The sequence below is a fragment of the Opisthorchis viverrini genome (genome assembly GCF_000715545.1).
Source record: "Opisthorchis viverrini unplaced genomic scaffold opera_v5_13, whole genome shotgun sequence".
NCBI lineage: Eukaryota > Metazoa > Platyhelminthes > Trematoda > Opisthorchiida > Opisthorchiidae > Opisthorchis > Opisthorchis viverrini.
Window position 1 is genome coordinate 2,848,389 of NW_008751669.1, and position 24,127 is coordinate 2,872,515.

Here is a 24,127-nt window from a genome sequence, read left to right on the forward strand (position 1 = left end):
TGATATATATATATATATATATATATATATATATATATATATATAATATCACCATGAAAACCTTTATCCACATGGTGCACCCTGGAACACTTCATAATTTACATACGGAATAAAATGTGACGCATAACAAAAAATAAACATGATTACTGTGCCTGCGTCAATTTAGCTGGTGGTTGCTTGGACATTCCCATAGCTTCAACAGAAACACAGTTGCGAATAGTGATATTTTCGGGATCACACCGTCAGTTCAGTACATTTTTAGTGGTCACAATAAGGTAAATAATGGGTATATGCAGGTTTCGTAAACAAACGCTACACCATATCCAAGGAAATCTATGCACACCCAAGAAAATCCCAGTTTTTTCAAATCCTGGTGGAGGTTCGTTAGGGTCGAAAAACTGAGTCAGAGAGCTTCGTCCTACTAGCATATCGTTATTCAACCGAAAACAAGTAGCTTTCGGTCCAGGCACCGTCTGAGCTGAATTTATTGTGGACATTATCACTATTCAGTTTTCTGTACCCTACAGCACAGGAAGAACCTTTCATCTACGTAGCTTACAGTGCGGTAGACGAGATTTTTCCAACACTCCCTGAGACCTTCCAGTAGTTATTAACGGCTCCACTGGTGTGAGGGGCACACAGTACAAATGTATTCATGACCCCAAGATCCACACACTCGGGCGATTGCAGCACCTGTTTTTGTCAATCCGTGGGGATTGGCTATTTCGGATCAGTTGAACTACTTGGGGACCATGCATAATTGGTAGCTGATGCGCACTCTTAAAGGACTCGGATGTAGTGCTAGGTATGACGTACTGATGTCGTCACCATACCGCAATGACTGAGCACGAAGAACAGACCTACATTGGGTTACCCAACACCAATAGCTTCCATCATCTTTTGAAAGCAATCCCCATCGTATTTTCTATTAGTTACGCACAGAGGAATGGCGCTACACCCATTTCGGCGAAACGCGGCCACACATTATGGAGTGGTGCACTCTTATTTCAATCAGAATTATCCCGATTTTTTTAGTAGCAGATAATCAAGATGAAAACAAAAAGGTCTTTTACTAGAGTAAAACGCTTTCTCCCAAAAGTCGCCAACCAGAATCGAGTCTGGCACGCTTATCTTGAGGTTTTTCAGCCTCTCAGAATGATTCACCGTTACTCAATGGTATTTTACGGACGGCTGGAGAACGTTTACACTATAACTTCAGTTGCCGAAGTAGGCTAACGAATGCAGTAAAATATTATATGATGTTAGGGTTGCATATTCTTGTTGCAATAAAAACCTGAGGGTCCAGACGGATGTATAGCACCTGGGTCACCCTTGTTCCTGAAAGCAGTCCCAGCTTCCAACATCCGTTCGAAATGTTAACCCATGTTTTACAGTTCAGTGAAGAGTTGTGGCCGTAAGTACTGGCCAGTGAAAATTGGTGTCGAGTAAAAAACATGGACAAATGTATGTAAGACCTTTGCCTATGTCGTGCGTTGTTGTGGTCATCGTGCCACAGCTAAGACTACATAGATTTAATTGAGTCGATATACCATTGTAGAAATATTGAGGACCTACTGTTGTCAAGAGCGGAACAGCTGAAGTAAGGAATGCAGTTCAAAAAGATACAGAAAAGTTCAGCAGTTCGAAGAGGCATGATACGTCTTGGACACTTAACCTCTGGCTGTTCTCTCGGAGCCATTGTTTTTAATGATTGGAGAAAAGTGTGGAAGCGACCAAGGAGTCATCGTTTCGGGAGGGTTTGGTATAAATCCACCGATCGTTTACCAGATCTGATTGAAACCTCTGGGCTTAAATCTCCATTTTGAGTTATCATTCAAGATGGTCCTTCGGCTTTTTCCAAGTACAGCCAACTTGTGAAACACACTCTCGCTGTATGCATTCCCTATGACTAGCAACTGGCATCTCTTCAGTTGTTATCTATCTGTTAAGAGACCGTAAAATTGTACCACTTTAGAAGCATTGTCCCCCATAACAAACAGATCTTCGAATCCTTCGGTTAGATGGTTACTTAGTGAATCACACTTTCGATAAAACCTCATAATTACCAGAACATGTTCATGTGTTGAGCTAATACCAACGGAGACCCTAATATCTCCTGCATGCTTCTGAGACCATCGATTTTTCACTTATTAACCTTGAGCACAAAATCAATACGTGTAGCTCAGTAAGGGGTACATCCACACAGACTTGGGCAGCTGATACGATAGTTAACTTACCAAACATCATGGTAGTGGGATCAACGTGGCCAGATGTTGCAGGCCCATAGGCAGCAGAAGTCGAAGTGTTGTCCGTGTGATATTCCTTGTTGGATGCGTTCTTCAGATTTGACTTGGGCTGTTTGGTCTCAAAAGTATTCATTGAGGTAGACGAGCTGGATTTGGGATTCCTCTGACTCGTCGTACCCTCCTGAGGGGACAAACCGCTGGATGAATTGGAAGACGATGCGGCAGCCGCCATGGCTGCTGCGTTAGCCCAAAGCAGAGCGGCCTGCTGGGCATAGTTAAGACCAAAATAACCGGGAAGAAGTTCGCCATCATTTGTGGAATCTGCAGAGCCTCCGGGTGGTTGTGGATAAGAGTTCCGAGTTTGGGATGTCATCGTTGTCAGAAAGGCTACAAAAGGGTGGAGACCGAATAAAAATTATATAGACGCCCAAATTGACCATGAGAAGAAATCAGAAAAAGTAGATATGTGAATGCAACCTCGTTCTGTTCCCACCTATTGTCTCCGAGGCTTCGTTGCCCTGACCTGTGTTCACTAGGTAAATAGCAACAACAACATGTTGGGCTCTGATAAGCACACCATAGCAGCCAGCAGAATGACATCCTAGTGAACAAACATAACCCAGCATGACAAAATCATGACTCACGCAAAACCAAGCTGTTTAATGATATAAAACACGCCTATTAATGTCCACAGTCGACGCAAGTGTGTGAAACATGAGGGACAGGGTACGCACAACGTGTGTAGTCTATTCGAATGTCGTCTATGTAAGTCGCCGTTGTTTGTTCGGGTAGTGATCGATTTTTTATCCAAAAAAATGTGCATACAAAGCGCACAACACTAACTGCTTTGTCTTGCCACAGGCTCAATATACAATGCAGTCACACATGGTACGGGTAACAGCTAACTCGTTTCTACGTAGGATCGATACCAGTGTGATTAAGCTCATCAAGAAAGCGAGCAAACACAAGGTTCGGTTAGTTTGTGAATCATTTGCGCTGATATCGTCTTACGACTGACTCAGTAAGATAAGGGTCTGTCATATTGTGCTATTCTTTTGGAAGCCGAGCAGAAAAATTCACCGACCGCGGCGTTGTTGGCAGCTGTAAACGCCTAGGCAGCAGGTATTTCATCGTAATCGGAAGCTATTGATAGCAATTTGGTCCGCAGAAGATGGGATAGGTTGAACAGCCTCTTTGTTAACACCATGAATAAAAACACTAGAATGAATTCTTCCGAGTAAGTGTCTAGTAGAAGCTTGACTATACTCGCGGAACGAAAGTAGTCACCTTCTGAGACCCAACCAACAGCGCACTGAAGATGTCTCCTTGAATGGTGACGAAACGTTTGCAAATCAATTGCCAAGCTCGGCGAACAGATCAACAGCCACCTGATCAATTACCAACCTTCTGAGATGTTTACCGCTAGCTTCTAGTTGGGACGCCGTCTGCAGACGCAAACATTAAGCTTCAGAACGAGGTGAGTGGGTAAAGGAATATGGAAGCTTAGAAAAGCTATTCTTAAGGCATGTTCGAATGTATGCATTTTCGAGGTGTCTTAATCAAACACTCTTGCCGTTGACTATCACACGTCCACGTATATGATGTGCCAAAAAAAGCAGCAAGGGTCGGGAAATTCAGGGTTGTGAATGTATGCAAGTCAAAGGACCCTTGAATTTATTAGCTATTATTAAACAAGATACCCCGCTGGTGTTAGAATCACTGATCAAATTAAATACATTCCTGGAGAGCGTTTGGTAAGGTGGCCCACTGGTTAAGGCATGGACTTACTGACCGGAAGTCACGTGGTTCAAAACCAAAAGCGGCATTTCGACTGCTCCTGTCTAGTCTAGGACGACCCGGCAGTGTCCCAGCTTCTGGGCTTCCTTGGGATGGAATGACAGCTGGGCACTCAAAGTGTTCTACAGTTGATTAATTACTTTTTTATTTTGGCGAAAAACACGGTAGCTGGTTAGTGTACTCGTACTCCTTCCGGAGTACGAAGTACGAGAAATTGAGTTAAAACGAGTACCATCACCCAAATTTAATATTGGCAGTTACCACTAGCAGTCCTATTTCTGTCATTGTGCTGCGCAGGAGTGTTACCAATTTTTGACGTCATCCCGTCAAATGATGCAGCTGTACGGGGTTGTTTTGTAAACTGGTGGCCAAAAAGATGAACAAATTCGTTCTAATCGCGTGGATCTTATTTTTGATATGAACTGATTCTTGGAAGTGGTAAGTTTCAATGGTGAGCGAAGGATATGGTTGTCTGTCATGAGTTCATGTGCTCAGATCGTGAAATTTTCGTAATTTGTCGACGTCCACAAAACATTACATCATTTATGAAGTTTTCCGGAAAAATACGGTTCATTTGCCTCATTTTAACGAAGCCAAATTAACTGTTCTCTTCTAGAACGAGTTTCGCACTTTACACATGCTTCTAAGAATCTAAGAAGCGCTTGTTTACTTAAGCGGTGGACTCTCTAAGACGCACTTTTGAGAAAGGAGAGCCTATTATTGAGAATTTGAGAGCACCAGCATCCACTATGTGGAAGAAATTTGCCACAGGACTTAACAGTTCCTTATGCGAACCTAACGTTCCAAAAGCAGTCTGCAGCATCCGAAAAAAGCTCAATGAATCACTACATTGATTCACTTGGAGGAAGACTTCATTATACTAAAGAGCATTTCTTTGCCACGACTCTTTCTCGGACTGATGAGAGCTCTTCGACAGCGCATCGCAAATTACACTGTTTTCGAGAACCACCAGGTAGATGTCGCGTCACTTCACTCAATCTTACTTTACCCACACGGGTTCATTCAATTTAGAACTTTCTATGATTTGAACCCGATTTTCTGCACTCTACTTCACACGAAAGAATTTTTGACAAAGCATTAAATTAGGCAGCTGTCTGTGGATAGTTTCCGCCACCCGGTTGTAAACACATGTTCATCCTGATCCATAGCAGTCATATTGTACAACTGAACTCGTCAGTATGGAAACTTCAAGGACGGCAGGAAGCTTCATCATCCGCTAAACTGAAAGCACTTCCACTTCTGACCCAATTTTATCCCATTGTGAAAGACCAATCACAAAAGACAGCGAGTAGTACTTGAAGCTGCGTCCCGGTTTTCATAAGAAACATTATTCTGTCGTGATTCAGTTTACGGAAAACCTTGATTTTGACAATTCGTCATGCCTCATCCACAACCACATACTGATTCTTTATGGGTGAATTCTGACAGCTTATGTTCACTTTTTTAAAAGTAAATGATACTTAATCTAAGTAAACTGGACTACCTTGAGACGTCGCACTATTTGGTTTGTTTGTGATACCCATCTTTGTGTACTCATTTTCCATGCCAAAACAGCCAGGAAACGTCCGGACCATGACAGAATGGTGAATGAAATAAAATTCCATTAGTTGAGGGGTTGTAAACTTGAAGGCGAGCCAACCAAGCTGAAGTTACGCTGTGGTGAAATTAGTTAGTCATTCAATACGTGAAAGTCGGCTTACTTGTTCGTTTTGGAAACGAAGTTAGTGCCTAAGAAGATCAAGCAAGAAAGGGATGCAGAAGTCACCAAAAAATTGCGCACTCATTACTCGCCGAAAAATTGTATTTCAGAACTCCTCATAAAAGTTTTCCGAGCGAGAAGGAAATTTCGGTTTGTGTTCACTACAAAAAGGAACAATAATCCTGAGGTTCATTGTGACCTATCCTTATGAACAAGTCTGCAACGAATTTCACCTCACGACGAGCGCTAAACCAAAAGTCACTCATGCCTGGCCTAGTTTCATCAGGTCGCACCAACCGATAGTGAATTACACTCAGAAATATGTTATCTTCGCCGAAGATATATCTCATTCTGTTCTTATAAAAATCCGATAAATTGAAAATGGATCTCAGTTTATCATCAGTCGGAAGCCAGTACCAGATAAACGTTTGGATCCGTTTTTGAAAAGCTCCCTTCATCTACACAGATCTATGGGAGGATCCGATACTTGACACCAGCAAACAGACAACGGGTAGCGTTTTAAACAATGGTTTTCTTTTAGTGTTTTACGAGCAGTATGACGCATTGTAGCTCCATTGAAATCCACCAGGATAACTTGCAACTAAAGGCGATAGATTTCAAAGCAGACCGACCCTTCCGTAATCTTGTTATCAAACGTGGGAAATTTCGCAGTCTATCCTTCTGGTAAACGAAATATTTTGCACGGGAAAGTCTTCCTAATGGCAGATTTCCTCATCAGAGTTATTTCACTGCTGCAACCATAGTGCGCCTCCCAAATGAGGAGAGTAATTGGGTCTCACTGGCCACATCGTCTTGTGACCAAATAAGGTGCTGTTGCATTGCACCGCGGGCTAACATTACGACCCATGAGTAGTTCTCAGCTTTGTCCACCTAGCTACGGAACTGACCACGGAAAAAAATTGTCATATTCGCGTCTGTCATCCAAACGCAATCATTGGTCCACAGTTCGACAAGTAGGAAGCTTAGTTCTGGAAACTGCCCACCAAATGATTCGTGGTGGAGTAAGCAAATTCACGGCCACATGACTTCCATAACGACCCATGTGTCTGTGCAATTGAACCGTATAAATATATCACTGAAAAACTGGACTATGGGCTTACTCCCTTGGTTGGTTTGCCATCCAACCAAACTCACTCTGCACTACAGAACGAAAACTAGGTGTTACCAGACAAAAGTTCCTCAGCACGTGCCAACCCTTATTTTATATTTGTATGAATCGTCTGCATAGCTTCTTCATAAGGGTGAGTCTCAGTAATGGTAAAAAAAGTTGACAGAATACTTGTCGCACTTGTCAAGTTTTCATCAGGTTGCGCAGAATGAAAAGCCGACTGTTGAGTGCACACTGCACAGGAAATCGACAAGTGATGCATGCGAAACGAAAGAGCGCACGGGTCAAACGTCACGATAGATTGTTTATCTATTTTAATGTGTACCACCTACTTCGAGCTGTAACAAGCATCGCTTGCTCCTGAAACGTGTCCGCCAAAACTCACACGTCAATTACTGGGTTAATCAAATCAAAAGAGCTACGCATCGCACCACACAGTTACAACCGATCGATTAACATAAGTTAAAAGTTGGAAAGCAAGACAACTGCCGGTCCACTGCCCATACAATGCTGTTCTTTGATTTGTCTTGTCTCTAGGTGCACAGTGTGTTTCATTTTTTTTCGGTTGAAAAATCGATATGGGAAGGAATCACGAAAATGATTTTTTCAACGCAAAAGATGTGCAACACATAAGGACCTCTGGCGAAAAGACATGAAAAATCACATCTGTGAACCATATGCTTAATTCGGCGTCAAGTTGTACCCCAAGCTCAATCTGCTTGGTTATATCGAGTACTGAAGTGAATTGGATACCATGTAGTATGTTTATTTTATCCGAGTGAACGTCAGAATTGTCTTTCAAGTCAAACGGGCATAAAATGTCTTTGAGGGCAAACACACAACATTTTGTCGCAATGAATGAGAGCGAAAATCTGAAAACTACTGAGGTGTCCATTTTTCAGCTGGTATTCACTATAGTAACCAAACTGGGGGAAATTGACTAGGACAAATTATTTGTTTGACCAATCGGCTACCGCTACGTACAAGTGAGATTTATTTTTAGAACAGAATGCTGACTTCCTTCTGATGACATAGTGCTCAGTACTGTCAGAGGGAATGAATGCACTTTACTCAAACTCTGTACCAAAAATACTATCAGGTGAAAAACAGAATGTTTCTGTTTTCACTAAGTATTACAAAAGAGTTGTGACACTAAGAAAGGATTTCAAAATACCCTTATGAGGCCAAAGCGAAATTAAAACTTGGGTTTCTAGAGTTAGGGTGACAACACTATGACGGAATCATCTGTGTGAATTGACTGCATGTGGCTGCATGACAACCCTTAGATAACCTCCATGTTTTGTGGATGGCCTTGAAGGTTTCTTCCCTAGCGTCTGCCGGATCACGATTGTTCACCTCTGATGCAAGACATGTATTGACAGCAGACTTTTCGAGAACAGTGACATAGAAAACCGTTTTATGGTTATAATTTTCTTTACGCTAACGTGAAGCGAGTACAGTTTACTCCTAAAGCTGTTCAGCCAGACAATAACACCATTTGGTTGAAGATACAACGAATAAATTATTAGCTAGTTTCAACCAACTAACGGGGAATGAGTATGTTACTGTAGGAAAGTAGGAAGGGAAATTCGGTTTACAGTGGCTGAACATTTGTGAAAAATGCTAAGACCAACTTTGTTCTGACAACTGGATAGACTTTAATGAGTAACCTGGGAGCAGTCTGCTGAAATCATAGCCTTCCAGGGACGATTTGCCCATGTTTAAACTGAATCTGAGAAGTTTCCTGGGCTTCCTGCTCTAAATAGTTTAATCGTCAAGGCGCCAACTTATCGACCGAAAGCCTGTGGCTCCAACCAAACCGCATCAGCTTGTCTAGGCTTTGGAAATGTCTCAGAAGTCGTTCCTCCTTTGGGCGGCATGGCAGCTAGGCACCAAAAGGGGTTTGAAGCTGAACTATATGCCTATACTGCTGTCAAGCATTCGAATCCAAACGATTGTACACAATGCAAAGTACCCACTACTTAGGTTAGGCAGCAACGATTAGTTTTGACAACTCACTGCCTGTCTATCTGCTAATTCAATGTCGTGCACTCATGATCACCACTACCACGACTAGCCAAGATCATGAGCACGACTCTTTCGGGAACCCATGCACCAACTAGTTTTGTTCATTTTTTTGATCATTAATCAATTCAGTTTCGACAACCTCAGTTGCAACTTAGCCTCTTTGGGTGCCTTAGTAGTAGTGAGCTAGCACCAAGTCCCTTCCGTGTCCATCTTTATTCCTTCCTTCAGAATAATGCTTTCAAATAAATCATGGTTGCACGGCGGCACAGCATTGGAGTTGAAGACTGATGTCATGCTGTCGATGTGGATGATGATGATGATGAGATGATGATGATGATGATGATGATGTTGGCTTTCCTGGAACCTCTCCACAGCCTCACTAGGCTGCGGTTTGTGTACCGATTGTCCGGTAGCGGGGAAAAGAAGCTGTGACTGAGATATAAATCGGAGATCCTTTGCGAATGCTTGCATGAAACTGATGATAAGCGTGCCCTCATAACGAATAGCGATATAATGGAAGTATACTCTGTACACTCTGTGCGCACTGGCGGAAAAAACTCGACAACACCTATTCATCATCACAACTGTGACCAAGACACCATTTTCTCGCACCTGGCGTATATCCTGATACCTTCATAGAATAATAATGCGGACTCAGCTGCCAGCGTTTATTTAAACCATATTTTAAAAATGTTAAACTTCCCACAGTCTCCTCGTGTCCGGTGATATAACAAACTGAGTAGGCCCACTTTACTGAATCTTTTACAAGCCACCATATCTGGTTCTGTCAAAGTCTTGCACGAACCCTGATGGCATTCCCCACTTAGACCGTGCAAGGTGATCGAATACTAGTTACTAGTACTTATTATTTATTAGTTATTATGTAAAAACTTCTGTTATCCACCAGTGTATCCGGTAATGCTTTTTCCTTGAGCCTCAATTGGGTAGAGACCAAAGTTACCAAACCGCAAGAATGGTCGAAGTTTGTATGAAAGTAACCGAATATCTGAGAACCTGTTCGAAAACAAAGCGAAACAAAGCATACGATCGCCCTACTGGGTCAACCCTTGTGATAACCATATTTACTTTTTCACAGTCATGAGGCCGAGTATTCATTAACTAAATGTTTACTAAACAGTGCTGTCGCCGGAACATATTCAACAAGTAGTACAGGGCGATAGTTAGAATACAATATCGGTTTCGCCCTGTGTGGAGCTTACCAGGTAAAGGTAGTCTTCAGAAGGTGAAAGAATTGTTCTCTGACTTGAACAGCTGTTTTTTGGGATTTTTAGTTTTCAGCCAATATGGGTGATGAAATTGCTAGAACTGGGGCCTCGATAATGCTTAGTTAAATCCTTCCATAGCGCACAGGCTACCTCGAGAGTCTGTCGTGAATTGCCAGTTCACTGTTTGTGACAGGCTTGCGGTGAACCCGTTAAACTACTGAGAATGTACACCTTACCAATTTTTACGAATCTTTAAGAAATTTCAGTGGTTCCGGTCTCAAACACTTGGAACTTCTGTCTCAGTAACTTTACCATGATAATTAATGGATCGCATCACCTCGACAATGACACCACACGATAGTTAGCTTGAGGATATTAAATAGAGTACGCAGTAAGATGTTTAGTTGCCTGAGCCAACCGTACGGTCAAATTCGTTGGCGAATTTACGCACAGCATCTATCTGGTTGATCGGTTGCAAAACCATTAGTGGTGCGAACGTTGTTACAACTTTTAAAATTCCCTAAATTGTCGAATTTAAACATTTGTTCGATAGGTTCTATCGTATAATGGTGATGATCTACTAAACTTTTTTAACATTTGTGGAGCTAATAGAGAAAGCAACTGAACCAAGGTCTCTCAGTGCTCTATAAGTTCATCTAAAGTCCTAGCTCAAAAGACTGGGAAGATCTAGGTGGAACTCAAATTTTGACTTCAAAAAGTGCTCAGTATATGAGCGAAATACATTCATTTGGTTTCTCGAGAGACTCACCTGGAACTCGGCTGAATCTCCCGAAGAATTTCCAGCAACCTTATGAGTAGTGTTTTGCGTCTGCTCAGTAAATAATTGGCGAATGGATAGTAAGGTGGCATAAATTATCTGGTATTCTATTCATACATGGGGGATGAAGGGGGCGGATCAACAAGAAGTCTAGGAAACAAAATTCATCCGAAAGTGCGGTATTTGGATCGTGTTTGCTAGATATTGATATGATATTGATATTGATATGCTAGAGCCCTATAGACTCCGTTTCGATGCCATAAGGGTGCTTCAGAAATAGTAAAAATTACGTGAAGCGTCTCCATTTACTGTTGAACTGCCTCCCCTCTTACCATTTCCAGTCGTTCCTGTCTAACTCGTCTCCCTTGCTTAGAACTAGCTCCTTTCACTCTGTGGTCGACAGCTGGGTACAATCGGCCCCAACGTCACCGTCTGCACTTTTATTCCTTACACAGTGACAAAGTCAGAATGATTCATTCGTCAGTTCACGTCATTGGATGTATGTTTTTTGGTATGTCTGAGCTCGCTGACTAACTGTAACGTTCTATTTTATCATTCGTATATGGGGCTCTGTGTGTTTTCTCATCGGTTCATTCGCTGTCGTCATAACTGAAGAATGCTCGTACAGCACACATTCAGCACACAAACAACTGACAATCAGTTGTTCAGTTGCTCTCACTTTGGGCTGATAGGAGAATAAACTTTAGGTTTATGCTGGGCCGTATTTAAATTCACCAAACGTTAGGTCGAATCGCAGTCTCCAACATCCACACTCTAGAGTGCACATTTCGACCGGTCCCGTCAACAGAGGAATTTCACTGTAACTGTCATGCTGACAGTTTTATCTGACACAGGAAAATCCAGCTTACAAGTATATTTTGAGATTCCGTTACGGTGTCGTATCACCTTAATCGCTATGTGATGACAGCTTTCAGTCACCGAGTTGAAACCGTTGTTCCTTTAGCGTTTCGAAAACTTTTGATTGTCGGACTGAGACAGTTTTTACGGTGTTTCTCCAAGCCCGTAACATTTCATGAAACAATCAGTTTTAGTAGTGACTTGGCCTACATAGAATTAAGACAGGTTTTTTTGATCGCGGACCAGGACTTATGCTACGATAACACCACACCTTATACTATAGAGCTGCCGCTGACAAGAGTAAACTACTTATGTACCTCTCAAAGTTTTCATAATGCACGATATAGTTATTCCTAACTGCTAACGTGATAGTACGTGCAGGCAATAAGACAAGTCTACACTGCGACTAACGAAGTGGACTCGAGGCTACTTCTGCGACATTATGGGGTGATTCTGCTTGTATAAGTCGTGTGTTGCAATCTGAACTGTGTGCCACAACACTGAAAACCCAACACTGTTTCCGGTTCAAAAAATCCCTCCGACAATAACTGAAAAGCCAAACTAAATGTGACCCCTGGACCTGACGCAGGCTCATCCATTTGGTTTATAGGGATTCTGCACCTAACTCGAGAACGACAAGGTCATCGGTTAAAATTAAAATATGCGGCAAGATGCGTTCCCGTCAGCTGTTGAACTGGGCCAATCAGATACCTGTAAACAGCCGGATTGTCCATACGAGGTAACCACTGACAATCCCACAGGATCCGATTGCCATCAAACCAGAAGCACGCAGTATAACAAAGTGGTGCTGTTCTATTCAAGTTCAGGTGTAACAAACCTTCAATGCAAACAGATGAATACTCCCGTACCCGTCGAATTCTTCAAGGAGTGCATTTACTTACTATGACCTCCATTCAGTCGGCGGTCTACCTTCTGGCGGATGACTAAAAACCGTTCCCACTTTCGAAACCATCTGCGTTAAAATACCCTTTTAAGTACGACAAGAATATTGTCACCTACTCAGAAGTTTCACACGATGAATGTATCGGAATTCAGCAAAGATATTCTTATTCAAATCAGTAGTGAACTCATACAATTTCCACCTGGGATCACGAAAATGTTGCGTTTTGTTGAGCGGATATGCCACCAGAATCAATGTAGGCAGTAGCGGGAACCTTGCATGTTGGAAGCATGAGTTGAAACAGTCAACTCTACATAAGCTTCAGCCCAAGAATCTGTGACCTCGGTTCCCTGTTTACACTTTGTAGTCGCTGTAGTCATCTGAGAATCACTGACCTAAAAGACAGAATTTAACCCCCCGGCTAGCCTTTCTCCCGCATTTTCTGTATTTCGGCAAAAGAATTTTTTCGTCCAGCTGTCCTTTCGATGCCTAGTTGCCAATCCACCCGAAGGAAGCACAATGACCGAGACACTCTCGTGTTGCGCAAGCCTAAACAGGAGCAGTCGAGATGCGGATTTCTGGTTCGAACAACGGACCTTCCATTCAAAAGGTTCGCACTTTTTTGTTTATTTTATCGTTTTAAATGTTTGCTTAGCAAAAGTCAGGCTTGGGACACATTTCGCGTGGCCCATTTAAACACAACTGGTCACACCACAACGAAACTTCTTCCTTAGCTCAGCTTACCCATGTGAATACAGTTTTAAGATAGATGGCACTTATGTGGAACACAAAGTTGTATATGATAGGAAAGGATGCACCTTCTTCAGGAGTGGTACATGCAGTCGTCTGCACAGACTGATAATCCTACAAGCGTATACAATTATGCTATATTGATGTCAAGTGAAATAATGCTATTCAGTACTGACCAGATAACAGAGATCAAGGAGGAAAACCCGCCCCGAGTAGATTAGCCCATAATTCAAATAAAACTTAGGGCCAAGGTTCTTCTCCCCTCCATTTAACAGGAATGTTTCTATGTGTTCATACACATCAACCCAACCTCGATTGAGCAGTCATCTCTCCTCAGGTTTCGCCCGCCAACTTTTTGGAAAAAGACCGCCGAAATTCGACTCCAGATGAATCATCACGATCCTTTTGCGAATCTTAATAGATGAACATACCAGCTATACATGTCATTTACGAACGAACAGAGTGAATCACGTGGTCATTCTTCGTCTTCTTGTCCTAGGGAAGATGCATTATCCACCAGACACTGGAGCCATGGTCGCCTTCGAATGACCCGGACTAGCGCGGTAATCTTTTAAGGTCACATTTTTTGGGGGACCGTTGGTGAACTGCTTTCGTCATTGTTGCCTTACTCTGGTATTTCCAGATCACACTGCGTGACTATCGACCTTTCAGCATACATATCCGCAGTATGGGTGCGCCGGTTTGTCTTTCTGTATATTATTTGAAATTCTTTTCTGAGAGAGAACCACTCGACAAGTCAGCCAGCGCATGATCACGCAATGTAACTTCCGGTTTTGAAGGATGAGTAGTGCTATATCCTAAGCGAGGGCTAATCACTGCTGATCAACAGCTCGTGGCCGAACGGTTAGGTACTCAACCACTGGCCAGAAGGTCATTGGTTCGAAACTCTCTGAGTTTCGTAAGATTCGCACTGCTGCTGATTCCCAACAAGGATGAAGCAGCTTCACAGTGCTTTTCAGCTTTTCAGCCTAGAGTGGCTCTACTGACAGGACGAAAATTCCTATTGAATATTTCCAAATATCTTCGCATCCCCATGACTTTTATGGACTGAACGGACCAACCTGTGATTGGTCAATTCTCAGTGACATACAGCATACACGGAGGCACTACTACTAGTACATAGTTGGGAACGTAATAATAATTACGGCGATGAGTACACTTTTCTCTCCGAATACGTCAAAGCGATGCCCCGCACTGAATCAGTCGGTCCGATTATAGTGGTTTTGCCCCCAATAGAGGCTATCGTGGGAACAGAGACTTCCCGGCCGAAATATTTTTAAGACTCCGACGTCAGCGTGTCCGTCGTCGAAATCATGCAAAAAACGCTGAAGTTTGTAGGGAATTGTTCGTTAAGCTAAGGGAACAGTCCAGAATATGGTGACACAAGGTGGAAGCGGCCAAAATGGAACAAAGTGCTGCGGCATATTCGAGCTAACTTGGTTGGGACACTTGCACGTGGTTCGAAACTCTTCAAGATGGTGGCACGTAACCGAGTCAGCAATTTTCTACTTTCCCAAAGGATATCTAGGCTAATGGATGATCATATTTCTGCACTGGGCTTGTGTCGGCCCGAACAGGACGTTGAATCAATTCTTCTGATTGTGTCACATGCACTGCTCAGATGCTTCTATTTCACCCTTGCTAGGAGGTGATGACAACTTATTCTTGAGTGTTTTCCTTATTGGCATTAGGCTTTCTTGAGCCGCAGTTCTACATTTCCTCTTCCTTTTCACTTGACTGGGGCGTCCTGTCCTCATATTTTTATGGAATTTGAATACCAGCATTCACTACTGATGGATCGGTTATCACTGTCATAAATGTTCTATGGTCGAGCAGTGCAAGACTTCTGATTCCTTAACCAGGGAGCCAGAGAAGTATCGTTCTGGCGCAGACATTAAGCTGGATATTATCTTTTGAAGTGCACAAGTATGCCCTAGTATGATCTGGTCGCGACGGGATTCTATATTACAATTCGTTCCGCTAGGCTAACAGAGATTTGAGCGGATTGATAATCACCTGTGACATGAATTGCGTCCCAAAGGCGTGTCCTTCAGCCTCCTGTGGGGTTTAATTGCGCCTACGGAAACATTTGGGAGGATGAAACCGCTTAATGTGAACGCTTGGTGGATTACCTCATTTCGGTAGAATCTCTCTTCGTAAGGGAATGCATACTAGGCAACTTGAAGAAATCTTCAGGTGGAATTTCACATCGTCAGGTCACGTAAATTATGGACATCATTAGATTAACCAGGGTGAAGATAGCCGTTTCAATGAGCACTGTCACATCAGTAAATGTGAACTGGACATCGATTTGACGATCCAATAAATTCACAAGTCCACTACCTCTTGACCATCAAGCTGAAATCTGGCCCAGTCCATTCAGGCCAAAAACTTACAGTGTTGGATATGTCACGTATTCCAGGATATGCAATCACCGTCATGAACAGCCTACCGTTCCAATTCACCGGCAAAATGAAGAATCTAGCCGGTGCATCGGAAACCTTAGATGCCTTTGACTCTAAACAGTCTTTATTATCCGGGTTACTTCATCGCTTTACTCCATCACTCAGGTCACTTTCGATTCATGTCTTACGAATAAAATATGGTGGGATGTTGTTTTCTTCACATCTACTGACGTAAGTGAGCATAGTAAATGCATTTTCAAACAACAGATTTATTGAAAGTTCGTGATGGAATCAGCCGTCAGTGAACAAGCTTCTCGTTCTGCTCCAGCTTGGACGAACCGCAAGAATTCGGTGGCTCCAAATCTGCGGTATTTTCTGAGCTCACACAAGGTTTCCGTCCTCTTGGAGGACAAAATTAGGAGGCATAGCGAAAACTTAGTTAGCAAGTTAATGTAAAAAAGGACGCAGGAAACTTTAATTCCCCTACGATGTTTGTGCTGCGATCGTCTATCCACCTTAAAGCCAAAACCCTGAATTTACCATCTGTCTCCCTTATTCCTTGCAAAGTAGCTAGACAGCTAAGGAGGCAGTCACGAATTTCTCCCTATAAACGTGCTTATGAAAATCGATCACTCGTGAAAATAACAACACCGGAGGACAGTGAGTCTGCTGTGCATAAAGTGGAATTAGCCAGACATACCACCCCACAGGTTAGCGAGCGGGTGAGAATATCGGACAAAATCTTGCGCGTTTATTCGGCCAGTGTGGGCGTTGGTAGATTGACGGATGTGCATAAGCGGAAAACAAACAAAGAAACACTAGAATGAAAGGAAGGAATTAACAGTAACTCCCCAGTCTCTCCTTCCATAGGTGGAACGACTCCAGTAATCACACGTCGGTCTCGACGTCAAATCATAGAAACAATGATTGTAAGAATTTTATCGAGTAGGTCTGCTTTAAATCAATTTGAAAGCAAAATTGAGGTTAATTTGCATCAGTTTGTAGCTGCATGCCGTTGACAAGGTTGGTTCATACTCAAAGATTCAACTGGCACAATAATGCCCCGAGTTTCGTTTTTTTCTGTAACTCCTGGTTCACCTGGACTATGAAAAATTCCGAGTTTGGTTTTTGGTTTCGTCCCGGTTTGACAACCATCTATGCACACCAACCAGCAAAATTCGGATAAGTGTCCAAACCTAAGGTATTACATGAGCACCCATCAATTTTAGTAGGTTTATTCACGAGCAGTTTGGATACAAGATGCTAGTAAATAGCCTGCAAAACTAAATATGCGTTTCTGAGTAGATAGTTCATAGTCATTTACTGCTACTGCCGGCGGCTTGTAGACGTGCAGGTTGGTCCATGCAATTGTCTAAATACGGCAATAATAATACTCTTTCAACTGTGACAATTCTGGTGCGTAGCTGCCACGTCCCCGAAAGGAAGGACGAGGGCTGACATACTTTCAGTCCGCCAAAGCCTAGACAGGAGTAATCGAGATGTCCGGTTCAGGATCGAACACGAGACCCTCCAGTCACAAAGTACGTGACTTAACTACTAACGTATTTTGAGCAACAACAATATTCGCAGTTTTTCTGGTTGCGTTCTAGTTGCGAGTTGGTACGGACTCTTTCCGGGTGCTCAGCACGGAAATAGTTCCAGCTCATTCAGCCAGCAAGAAAGGCGTTTAATTGTTTCTCCAGTTGAAAAGCGACCACGTTATTACTATCAAAATACACCAGCTCAGTTATGTGTTAAAACTTGCCTATGCCGCAGCTGAATTGTATCTCATACCAGTCACCAGAATATTTGTCTGTCACGAAATACGCTAGAAAAATCAGACAATACTTGCAGTTGGATGCAGCTCCAAGCACGTGTTATGTGCACAGCAGCACCAGCAAGCAGTCTCATCTCAGGCAGTTTCTGCACACTCGATCTATATCAGTCCTCTGGAGCCAAATCAGTCGGACTATTGAGTAGGGTCGTCTGAGATAATCCTGCCTTCTGGTGGTCCAACTTGCTCAGTCTGAGCTTTAGAGCAACGTCTTTTGACAAAACCCTGCCTTCAATCACAGCTAAATGATTAAGCTCTCGAATCAGAACCAATTCCTCAAACTGAGCAACCAGGAAGTAACATTTGCTCGCGAATCGCAGTAGCAAAATTTAACCCCTTCCGTTAATCATTTTCAGCTCCAACTACTTCCCCCCCCTTCGATCTCGGCTGCTTATAGCTCAATGGCTTCCACATCTATTTGCTTGAGCCATATAAAAAGAGATAAACATGCTTCGTTCAACATGGTGTTATTAAATGTCCACACTATCTGTCGGGCAGGCTAAAAGAAACAACAAAGCATGATTTTTCCTCCTCAAATATAAAGTTGTGCTGCATCCAAAATGGGCACACAAGAGCATACTAAAGTAATATACCTTGATGCCCTGCACATCAACTCGGCGCTTATTCCCTTTACCTTCCATGATTCCGGAATTCGCAAGTGGTGCCTGGTTGTGCCAGTGGTGTGTGCGCCAATTCAAGCGCTGGTCGACCGGATTCTTTTGAACGACCGGTAGTGTTCAGTCACGTTGGCCGAAACTCTCAGGATTCACTATCTACAAAGGAAAATCCAGATCTGCTCTTTACCTGTTCATTAGTGATGCTGTCGAAGACGTTGTTTGCACAGCAACCTCCAGACTTTTTCAAGGGATAACGTGCGTGAATGTCAACATCCTGGCTGACGATTTGAACGCGGAGTTTGAAGAATCACCTAGACGGAAGATACGGTATGGATGTTCCCAGTCGATTCCTACAGTTGAACACCAAACATCAACTCTTCGTCGCAAGCATATCACGAACGTGATATTCGTGTTTCCCACTTTCGTTCTGACGGTAGGTTACCAAGCACTCAGCAGACCACATGAATACCGCGTATCCAAGCTTTGGCCTTGTGCATCCAAAAAGCCAAAGACAAAGTCCGTAGCGATCACTGTCTCTGTCCAAAGTGAAGGAAGCGATTATATCAAACCATCAATACCGCCAAAACATATGGAACCTCTGAAATGACGCATCGCCAGTGGTACCGAAACGGACTGATAAGAGTTTCAGCTCTAGAAGGTCCAAGGAACACGAAGACCTAAGGCAATAAGAAACAGCCGCAGTCTGCATCAACTCTTCCCACCGGGCCAAGAAAACTGCTGGTCAATGAAGTCGTCACAGAGCAAGATGGCGCAGTAGTTCACCCCAGTTTGTATCGCCTGTTTTCATGGATGGAAAATTTCAAAGGAAGTTTGGACAGCTTGAGAATCTATACATCGCTGGTGGGGTGTAATACAATAGGATGAGGGCTTCTCGATTGCAGCAGAACATGAAGTGGGAAAATTAAATTGTGGCTTACGGGGAAGATTAGGCATATGAGCCTTCCCGTATTACTCCTGTGCTGCCTAAGGATGGCGGCTCATTCCCAGTTTACCAATGGACTGACAGTTACCCAGTGTCTTCCCTCACTCTGGAAAAGGTGTCAGGTCTGAATGTGGAATCAGTAAATGGGGGTGGCAGTCCTATCTCCACTGCTTGGACATATCAGCGCTAGCGAGGAGTAGAGATGTGAAAAGCAAGTAGGTCTACATTCGGGTCAAGGATAAAGTGAGCGTATCTTCATCTCATCAAACATTTCCCAGCATCACCAAGAACACTGGGGGATTGTGGCCACTATATTTTCAGATATAGAGTCAGCGTTCAATGCTGTCACAGGAGATGCTTCGTAGCAGCGTCCTTTCTTCCACTTCGGTTCCAAAATCTTCACTGAACTTTTCAAAACCCTTTGTTTTGAAACCCGGTGGAGCGTGACAATTTACTGTAAGTACTCAAAAGCGACGTTTCTCAGAGGTGTCTTTCGCCAGCTTTCCTGTTTGACTTCGTGAATGAATTAATTACTGAAGGAACGCTTAACATATTTACTGTCTGTTTCATAGGACTTCTTGGTAGGAAATACCTTGAACATTCAGACGATATCACAATATTTGGTTCAGATTCCATCCAAGTATCATATGCTCCATGATCTAGACTACGTCACTATGTTGAGCGATGTGTATTGTATACGCATTGTATATGTGAAGACCATCGCAAGCCTGGGTGACCACCGGACAGCAGCATTCCTGACAAAGCGAGTGCAAAAGCCCATCCACCTCTCCTCTAACTTAGGCTGCCATAGGGTCGGCCTCCCACCGGCCTGCTGGTCAGCAGAATGTCCCCAAAGCCTCAGTCTGTTTGGTGTTGTAAACGCTGGTTACTGCGCGTGGAAAACAGAGGGAAATTGCTTTCTTCGGTTATTATTGCTTTGAAGCACTGCACAGGTATTATGAGACACCGGTATCAACATTATTGAATGATGAGAAATGGATTTTGGCAACAAAATAACCATTTGCTCAGTCGATGGCTTTCTTCGGTTGCATCTACTACGCCAGTTCACTCATGTGCTCCAATGCCAGGTAACTGATTGTTTCAACATGCCATGGTTAGTAGAGCGGGTTCCGAATGAAAGATACGCCATGATGGGCAACACATAGAGTGTAGAGGAACACAAGTAGTAGATCTCACCTGTACTGAGACATATGTTATGCCAGGCTAGTGTCAGAGACCTACGATACCAGTAGGGCCTATAACCGGTAGGGACATTCTATCTGTTCTCCTTTCCCTAACCAGCTATTCTTTTTAGGCCACTTTGTTTTACGCAACCACGAACACCCTATTTTACCTATCGGTTACACATGCTGCTCCTATTTCACACGGGTACATAGTTCACGGCTATCAAGCTGAAATAAACTGTATGACGGTGTTCGGCTCAGAATGGCTACCCAAGTCAGTGGCATTTTGTGTGTCTTAATGAACCTGAACAAACAAAACCGTTCATGAGTACACAAATGACGAACTTCTCCCGGAATTTGATGGTATTACTTGTTGATTGTCTTCGTCACTGAGACGACTAACTGTCTATTGTTTTCAGTGCACAAAAAACGTATGAGTCTGACAAGTCTTATACGTAATCCGCATATCGAAGTCTGGCGCCTGTGATTCGCACTCTAGGTTCACTCGACTTGGCCGTACGTTAACTACATTGCCCACAGACTTGATTCACAACAACAACAGAAAACATGGACGAATTTCAATACCGATCTGGCAGCTATTGACAGTTCCACTGATGACTGCAATTCAGCTTGAAACGCTAAATAAAACAGCAGAGCAATCGGTTAGCTTGGTTATTAGCGGCCTATCCACTGTCTCCAATCATCCACGGCGCAGCAAATATCCATGGAAACATAACACAGAATACATTTGGTTATTTTTCGTCCCTAGTGTTTTTGTTTCCTATTTGCTGTATGACCCACAGCCTCTGTGCATCCATCATTTTACCTTTGGGTACACATCACTAACAGTGAACTCGTACCATCACCATATCCTACCTGTGTACGACCAACAAAACCTGGATACGGAATGTGTTCAACATAGTTGATTGGAAGTAGATGGATGGCTTCTCCTAAGTCTACACGGATAGGCTTTTAGTCAGCAGGCATCGTATTGATCCCCATCTTTATTTTCACGGCATACTGCCATCTATTTGCAGTTCACCTACACTCTGGTGAATAACCAGTATAAGGAATCGACAAGCTATGAGATTTGAGTTTATCCTACCTCCATTTCTTACGAGAATGATAGTCCGTCTTTGAGATAAGCTGGGATAAAAAGTGTTTCAAGTTTCTCAGCTGCTCGCAGCCGACCCGTAAATTCACCAATACAAAGCACATTTTTGGCAAACATAATTCTGGAAACTGCTCATTCAATTACTAGTGCATTCCAGCTCTAGTAAGGCTCTGCTTTGGTGCTCTAACTTCCGCTTTGATTAGTTCCAAATGAAAGTGATTTGTCCTGGACCGACGGTTGACATGCAATCCTCTGTGTGCGAAAGATCCCTCATGATGGTCAAAACTCCCAAATTTAGAAAAGGCGTGTCAAATAACTAACTCTTAGCTGCAACCAACCACCAGGTTAGTCAGGATACCTCAAATGCGAACCAGAATTGACTCTGGAACCCCTTACTGAAAAACGGCCAACGCTCGGTGTAGAAATCACAAGTTCTTACATTTGTTAGTCCAGTGCAAAATAGCAAAGCAGTGAGGCGAAGACCAATAGGGTGGTTAGTCTGTTATCGAGATGGGAGTTTACAACTAACTGTATAGGATCGAACACCTCCTTTCATACCGGTTATGTTTGAACTTAAAATGCTCTGATTCGATGCTAGACATGAAAGATACCGAAAATTGCAATCGGAAGCTATTTGTACTGCAGAGAGTGCAGACAAACGAGGCAGTCCGCACTAACGCTAGCTTAAACTGCTGCGGAGCGTCTCGATAGGAGTTGGATACAATACTGAGTCCTGGAAATTAGATGATAGGTGGGGCGGTAGATCACACCCAATTCACATCAAAGTGAAGAATCAAGACAGTTTCACTTTGGTCATTGAGTTACCCGTTTCAGATACTGTGTAAACCGTCTGATGTGAAGAATGCCAAATGCGACTGAAACATCAATCAAATAGAAAAGACATCAAATGGGCAGCTGTCTACTTCATTCAACTGACGATCATAAACTAGTGAGTTGCCGTTTGTTGAGCCCTACCAAGTGATCACGTTAGTTCAGCTGAAGCCGATAAATTGAGCATACATTTTTGTTAAGTGTTTTTCAGTTTCACATTGTCTGAACAAGCCCGTTTGCCAGTTGTATACTCATCTTCAAACTTACTTGATGATAACGGGGGACCTAAGTGAAGCGCAGCCGAAACTCGTTTATGAATGTGTTTTCCAAGGCGGCCCTATGTTTCGACTGGAATTATCCTTAAGGAAGCGAAGTGCTTTTGGATTTAACAGTGATAAAGATCTTCAACAGCTCTCGACTGGTTTCACACTTCGCATACCAGATGGTCGTAGTCCCCGTTTTTCACCAATCCTATGTGCCGACTGAACACCAAAATGTAACTAACTGGAGTCATACGCTTATTCGCAAACTGATTTGATTGTATACAACGGTGAAGTTGATATCGACCAGACAAGTAAAAAATTACGACTTTTTATGCTATAGTACATAGTTATTCAAGTTCCGAAAAACGTATAGTATGCTTTCAGAAATGCCCTCTGATTCTATAGTTTACAAGTAGAATTATAAGTATGGTGGTGAATAGGCTAACTAATATATACAATAGTTTGTACGCAGGCAAATCAATAAACATCAATAAACATCAAAAAGGATCCCTGAGAGCAATCAGAAAATCTGCAATTTCATCCCGTTTAAAAAGGTTGTGACTTTTAGGGCAAATCAACTGTTAAGGGAGCTCCATCAATGAGGATATCAGGCAGATTGCCTATATAATATTGTTATTTTATGAGTACTTTACTGACATAACACACCACATCACACTGCTCGGCTACACAGATTTCCACTGATGAAGCCATATTGGTTGGTAATGCAACGTTTGTAACCCGAATGCCCAGCCCAGCTAACAAACCAAAGGTCAACCATGTGGCCTGAACTACAAACTTCTATTAGCAAAGTACACTCAGTTGCAATTTCGTGTTAAGTTTGCGCAATTTGGGTTCAGTTAGAACATAACGGTGACAGAAACTCGGGGACTGCGCCTACCGGATGATCTCCGAGAAGAGCGGAACCGGTCGTGTGCTATCGAAGAATTTTCAGTAACCTTATGAGTGGCGTATTACGATTACATGTGTCGCGTTACGTCTAACGGCGTTCAGCTTCATAACAAGTAAGTCCAGAATGACCACGTGAAAAATATTGTTACGAAAGACGGCAGCGACAACAACAGCGACAAGGAACGCACGCGATCCCACAGGTCACAATTGAACCGAAAGATTCTAATTCTGCACAAGTGCACTCCCAGAATAAAATCTGCTTGAAACTAGTTGAAGTAAAACCCCCCAAGGTGGTTCGCTGTCACTCCGTGCAACGAAGCCAGTTGGATAATAGTATAAACTAGAGATCCAGGTGAATTTCCACCAATTCTCTCATCAAGAATACATAATTTGAAAATGAGTGCTTATCACACTTACCGGAATCGATCGTTAAGAAACACGTAACATTAGAAACGGCCGATTTTCTTTCATTTTTATGTGAGCCAGTTAAGATGGTGTTCTTCAGATGCATTTGGTCAAGTCGATTACTGTCAGTAAGTTCTTCGTATATATATATATATATATATATATATA

At 42.9% G+C, this 24,127-nt stretch overlaps 1 protein-coding gene across 1 annotated transcript in view; it reads right to left on the reverse strand.

Annotated features, from left to right (window-relative positions):
- The window catches only part of T265_01262 (hypothetical protein), a gene marked incomplete at both ends in the record, with an annotated part of 90,700 nt that overhangs the window by 57,300 nt on the left and 9,273 nt on the right, over positions 1-24,127 (reverse strand). Inside the window, one exon of the mRNA XM_009165247.1 lies at positions 2,238-2,633. Within this exon, the coding sequence (XP_009163511.1) occupies positions 2,238-2,619 (382 nt within the window). The remainder of the gene's footprint in view (positions 1-2,237; positions 2,634-24,127) is intronic.